The sequence below is a fragment of the Asparagus officinalis genome, chromosome 3, assembly GCF_001876935.1.
Source record: "Asparagus officinalis chromosome 3, Aspof.V1, whole genome shotgun sequence".
NCBI lineage: Eukaryota > Viridiplantae > Streptophyta > Magnoliopsida > Asparagales > Asparagaceae > Asparagus > Asparagus officinalis.
In genome coordinates, this window is record NC_033796.1 from 46,141,019 (window position 1) to 46,147,323 (window position 6,305).

The 6,305-nt window shown below is 39.9% G+C and overlaps 1 protein-coding gene across 1 annotated transcript; it reads right to left on the minus strand.

Moving 5' to 3' along the window:
• On the minus strand, nt 2,336-2,735 carry LOC109834014 (dolichyl-diphosphooligosaccharide--protein glycosyltransferase subunit 4A). Its single transcript, XM_020401901.1, has one exon. The coding sequence runs from the start codon at nt 2,733-2,735 to the stop codon at nt 2,622-2,624; it is 114 nt and encodes a 37-aa protein (XP_020257490.1). The 3' UTR covers nt 2,336-2,621.

Here is a 6,305-nt window from a genome sequence, read left to right on the forward strand (position 1 = left end):
AGGCAGTGACCATTCAGAAACTAGAATTGTGCGCAACTTCAGTTGGCCTTCATGTATAAGTGATGAGGGTAGAGCCACACGGGAGAAGGTGCTTGTTGAGGTAGCCTGATGACGGCAGTTTGGTCTCTAAATGGGAGATTGTTGGTTTGAGTGTAGACCAAACCTGCAAGCGAGCTTGAGACGACGCCGAGGAGCTCAGGTGAGGTCGATGGAGATCCGCAGGCGAGCTCGTAAGCGGGCTCGAGGCCATTGTAGGCGAGATTGACGCAGATGCAGGCGAGCTCGGGGTCGACATCAGGCGAGCTCGAACGTGGCGCAGGCGAGGGCGTGGTTTGAGTGTAGACCAAACCTGCAAGCGAGCTTGAGACGACGCCGAGGAGCTCAGGTGAGGTCGATGGAGATCCGCAGGCGAGCTCGTAAGCGGGCTCGAGGCCATTGTAGGCGAGATTGACGCAGATGCAGGCGAGCTCGGGGTCGACATCAAGCGAGCTCGAACGTGGCGCAGGCGAGGGCGGTCCACAGGCGAGCTCGAACATGGGATCCAGGCTGTTTATAGCCTGTCTCGAGCTGGCGCTAGGGTTTCCCTATAAAAGGGAAACCCCTAGCACGAGATGGGGTGCTTCTTCTGTTTTCTCTCCCAAGCGGCGACGGCGTTTTCCCCTCTGCTCCTCTTCTTTTTATCTCCAGCGCCTCTCATTGGATATTTTGAGAATGGGGTTTGATTAAGAGGGGAGATTTAATTTCTCCAGCTCTCAAATATTTTTTTAGGGGGGATAACACTGTAGCTACAGTGTTGATTTGTATTTATTGAAAGATTCCAAGTTTGAGATCTGCTCTTATATTGTAATTTCTTGTTGATTAATAAGAAATTAATTGTGTGGCTCCCGAGAACATAAGCAAGTTTGTTGAATCTCGTTAAATTTTGGTGTACTTTTCTCTATACTGTGTTTCTGCTGTTTTAGAGGTTTAGCGTAGTCTCGGGTATTCCCCAACAACCTTCCATGTAATTTCTATGTCACAGACTTTCAAACCTCGTTTCTTCTCTCGAAGGTCCGAAAAAGCATTTTCTAAAATTTTTACTCCTTTTCGTATTCAATCTTTTTGGTTAGTTTGTTGGGAAATAAAATGAAAATTGGAATGGAAAGCAGATACTGAGACCCACATTTCCTCATTCCCAACCGAGTGGTTGATGCAAAGACTCAAATTGTTCTATAGAAAGAGCTCAGTACCGTGCTTCATTTTCATGCAAGAAAAAACCCATATAAGGAATCAATTTATTGCAAAACTACAATTCTTGAGACAAATTTTAAATATGACATTTGTTTTGGGTTCTTGCTGAATTTAAGTGCCAATTGGTTCTCCTAGGTGGAGCAGGTACTTGCTACTTGCAATATACTAATGAAGGATTAGATGGTGGAAATCCAGAGTTCAAATCCACACTATAACCATATAATAGCCATATTAATGAATTCGAAAACAAAAAGATTTAAGTAAAGGAAGAATCAACTTTGTTATGCTTTTCAACCAAATGCAAGCTCGCCGCTGCTTCCGAAAACAGTCGGATCATCCTAGTCTAATGTATTATTATTATTAATTTATAACTCAGCTTAGAATTAAATCCAAAACCGTAGGAGCTATATTGAAACTTCCTAATCGTCCGAGTCTACTGCGGTGTGACCAATGTATTACTTCGCTTGTATATTGTAACACTCATAGGCAAATGGGTTATTGTTCAACTATATTATCCGATAATGTCAAACTATCGTAACCGTGGCAATTAATCAAAATTAAACGTGAAATTTAAAAAAAAAAACAACAACGAGAAAGTAAAGGTTTGCCTGGCTTCACACAAATATTAAAAATCTAACCGCCAATTTATGAATTATTCAACTTGCACTTTTGGCCTTCAATAATCATGGGGATGCCTTTGAGAACTTGCACAGACCCAATCTTGGCTCTATTACCGGACTCCTCTAAACTAGGATGCATAAAGAGGCGAGGTTAACTATGATTGTAACTGTGAATGGTTGACTGAAAAGGTAGCAATAATGCCATCACAAGAAATGAGAATGAATCTGAACTTTGCATAGCGCAAGACTTTACACCAAAATAACTCCAAAACTTCGAGTGAACCGTACCAAGTCATAATTTCACATCTAAAACAAGGTCCTCTCTAATAAGCTTGGACAAATTTTATAGAGCTAAATCAAACTTAGCACGATAGATCACAAACCTTAGCAAACCAGAAACCGTTAAATTTGGAAGATTTGCTAAGCCACAAGATACAAATGATCTCTGCGATAAATTCTCTTTGAAGGTAACTAACAGCAAAAGATGAACTAGTATAATGAATTGCTCCATAAAGTATCACAACGAAAGCTAGAGTAACATAAGCAAACACCAAAAAGTTAATTTGCACTCAGTAGAGAGAATTACGAGGAAACCACGCCACCTATTTATACACTCATCAGATGATTCAGCATAAAGTACAAAAACCATTACGAGACATTCGAGCTAATTACTGGATAAAGTTTCATGGCTACATAGAGAAGACGAAATAGATACTTCACAAGAAGGAACAATAACAAGTTTGGTCTGCCCCATGAAAGCTAGAGATGAGATTAGTTCCCTTCGTACTTCGGGTCAGCCATCACGAAATGGTACGCAATAACCAGAATGAAAATGAAGATGCCGAGAAAATTGGCAAAGAATCCCAAGTCCTGATCATCAATCATCTGTAACATTGAAAACATCATGGATGACAGAATCAGGGGGAAATCCAGAAGGCTTAAATCACCCTAACTATATAACATTTCTCCAACAGTGATAAACAATAAAATAGAAAGAACAACGCAAGATGTAATTCATTAAAAGGGAGATCGCATGAAATCATATCTCATGCAAGTTGTAGCATTTTGTCTTAACCATCTTTTTAAACTACAGAAAAAGTAACAAACCCTATCCTTCTATCCACAAGTTAGGGTACTTGCATAAAGCTTCTGTAATTTTCTTTCATATGCCCAAAGGATGAAAGCACATGTCGACTATCATATATGAGTTAGTTGTATCTACAGTTATTGAAATGAAGTTCATCACTTTATTCTTTTTTTTTCCTTTCCTTTTTTCTTTTAAGAGAAAATAGGGTGAGGTGTCCTATTCAAAATGTATATTATAAAACCTCCCTAAAGTTCATCACTTTTCTTAATCTTAATATCCCTTACACTGCATGAAAAACTCCAAGGTGGTGGTTCGGATGAGGTATAATTTTATACCCTAATAACCTAGACACAGGCAGCAGCAGTACTTTTTTTTTCTTTAATCGCCTTTGGAGGTAGGATTTAAACCTAGGGACGATGGCAGCTCGGGTCTAGGGTTTCGTTTTCTTTTTCGTCTCATTTTTATTATATAGGTTTAGGGTTTTGGGAGAAAGATGCTTGCTCTGCTACCATATGAAGCGAGGGTGACTAGAGACTCGATGAAGCCCTTCAATTCAATCTCTATCTACCATATGAAGTGAGGGTGACCAGAGACTCAATGAAGCCCTTCAATTCAATATCTATTATTTGAAAGAATTTTTTTAAAAAAAAGACCTTTTTTGAAAAGTAAATAGCACAAATGACCCTTTTGCTAAATAATAAGCAAAATCGACCTCTTTATGGCCATATGTCATCAAGATTGCCCAAAAAGAGGTCGATTTTGCAAGATATAGTCTTCGAAATACACAAGAATAGTATAGTCATGTGTAATTAGTGATCTGTAATTAAGGTAATCTGGTTACTATGATTTATACGGGACTACCAGTCTCGTCTATATATGAAAGCTATAAATTCCACAAATCAACTGATTCGAAGATGAATCAGTTAATTTCCCGTGGGGGTGTCTCCGAATGCCTCCTCTTCTCTTCAAGCTCCCTCACAATTCACTCTCTTCTCATTAGATCTCAAAACCCTAACCCTAAACCTAGTATCCACACAGTCTCGCAGCAAAGAAATGCAAGCCATGGCCTCTGCCCTCAACAGCACCACTTCCAAGACAACTAGATCCAACACCCTAGCCCTACCCTCCATGTCCATGATGACTTCCTCGATCAGATGTCCTCTCTCTCCTCCACGTGGACCAATCTCGACAGATCCAGCCCTTGAAGTCTTTTAACAGAAAGGAGAACCAGAATCCTATAATGAGAGAGGATGGCTTTTAAGCCTTAATGAGTTCAAAGCATTTCGGATGCGGGATGTTTGATAGGAAACCTTCCTAAAGAACTCACCTATGCATGGGTGGAGATTTGGCCGTCTCCTATGGTGCCTTGTGGAAAGATACCTAGAGCCCTAGCAGAAACCAGGACATGCACAGGGCCATAAATGTGCAAAGGCAAAAGCAAGACAAAGGCAAAGGCAAGTGTGGTTCAAAGTGAAAACTACCACAGATGAGTTTGATCTTGTGTGATCGCTGGATTTTTAGACATGTGCTGGTTCAAGTCTCTGCGACACCTTGCACCTATCTTTTATTCAGTTGGTCTAAGGGGATTCAAGTCCTTGCGACATCTTCCTTATGCACACGATTGAAACGACGACACTGTTACACGATACTTTAAAAAAATGTGGGGGATTGTTGGATATATTTTTTTTTTTTTTGTGACAACCGCCCTCGTGTTTAAGCAGCCCTCAAATCTTTAGCTTTTTCTTCCTCACTTCTTTGACAAAGAAGCCACAAACTTTGAAAATGGGAAAAAGTGGTGGGTCCCACTGAAGAATTTTTAGGACGTGGGCCCCACATGAATAGTAACTAATATTATTTTATTAGTGCATAATATTTTTCCAAACGCTATAAATAGACCTCAAATCCTTAAGGAAAATTCATTCCAAAAACAACAATCAATATATATACAGATATAGATTGTAAAATAGCTAGTGCTTATAGGAATTTTGCCTAATAGATCGAGGAGATCTTTTGCCTGATAGATCGAGGAGATCTTTGCCTTATAGATCGAGGAGATCTTGACAGTACTGGGTCGGTGCACACCAGAGTACTGAACTGCTATTCCTGAAAGCAATTTGACCTTGGGATCCTTGCACCGGAGTAGGCCAAATAATGCTTTAAGCACAGCGTTTGGAAAAATACTATGCACTAATAAAATAATATTAGTTACTATTCATGTGGGGCCTACGTCCTAAAAATTCTTCAGTGGGACCCATCACTTTTTCCCATTTTCAAAATTTGTGACTTCTTTGTCAAAGAAGTGAGGAAGAAAAAGCTAAAGATTTAAGGGCTGCTTAAACACGAGGGCGGCTGTCACAACAAAACAAAAAAAAATATCCAACAATCCCCCACATTTTTTTAAAGTATCGTGTAACAGTGTCGTTGTTTCAATCGTGTGCATAAGGAAGATGTCGCAAGGACTTGAATCCCCTTAGACCAACTGAATAAAAGATAGGTGCAAGGTGTCGCAAAGACTTGAACCAGCACATGTCTAAAAATTCAGCGATCACACAAGATCAAACTCATCTGTGGTAGTTTTTACTTTGAACCACACTTGCCTTTGCATTTGTCTTGCTTTTGCCTTTGCACATTTATGACCCTATGCATGTCCTGATTTCTGCTAGGGCTCTAGGTATCTTTCCACAAGACACCATAGAAGACGGCCAAATCTCTACCCATGCATAGGTGAGTTCTTTAGGCATGTTTCCTATCAAACATCCCGCATCCGAAATGCTTTGAACTCATTAAAGCTTAAAAGCCATCCTCTCTCATTATAGGATTCTGGATGAGTCCTTTAGGTGTGTTTCCTATCTAACACCCCGCATCCGAAATGCTTTGGACCCATTAAGACTTATCAGCCATCCCCTTTACATGATAGGATTCTAGGTGAAAAGATCAAAGTTTTACTCGAGTAGTTCAGCCAGGTAAGGAAAGTATTAGAGGTTGATCAAAGATCAATTAAGTACCTCGTTCCTTGCGGAGCGTGTTACGCAACCCCCAAACCTTGCCTTAGACACTGACTAATCCAAGAAAACTTAAACTCTTTCACTTATAAATCTTACTTGACTTTTGAACCATTTGTCTTGTCATTAGTAGCATAAGCTTTGAACTAATAACTAGATGTAAATGGTAAGTATTTGTAAGACTCACCAAACTTTACAAATACCTACCATGTTTATTAAATTATTAGTTCAAAGCTCATGCTACTAATAATAAGATAATTGGTTCAAAAGTGCTGCCGACGCTACCATCGACGTTGTTGCTCCTTACAATGAGTCCACTCTCTCCTAGAGGTTACAAGAACTCTAGATAAGCAGGGATGGAGGATC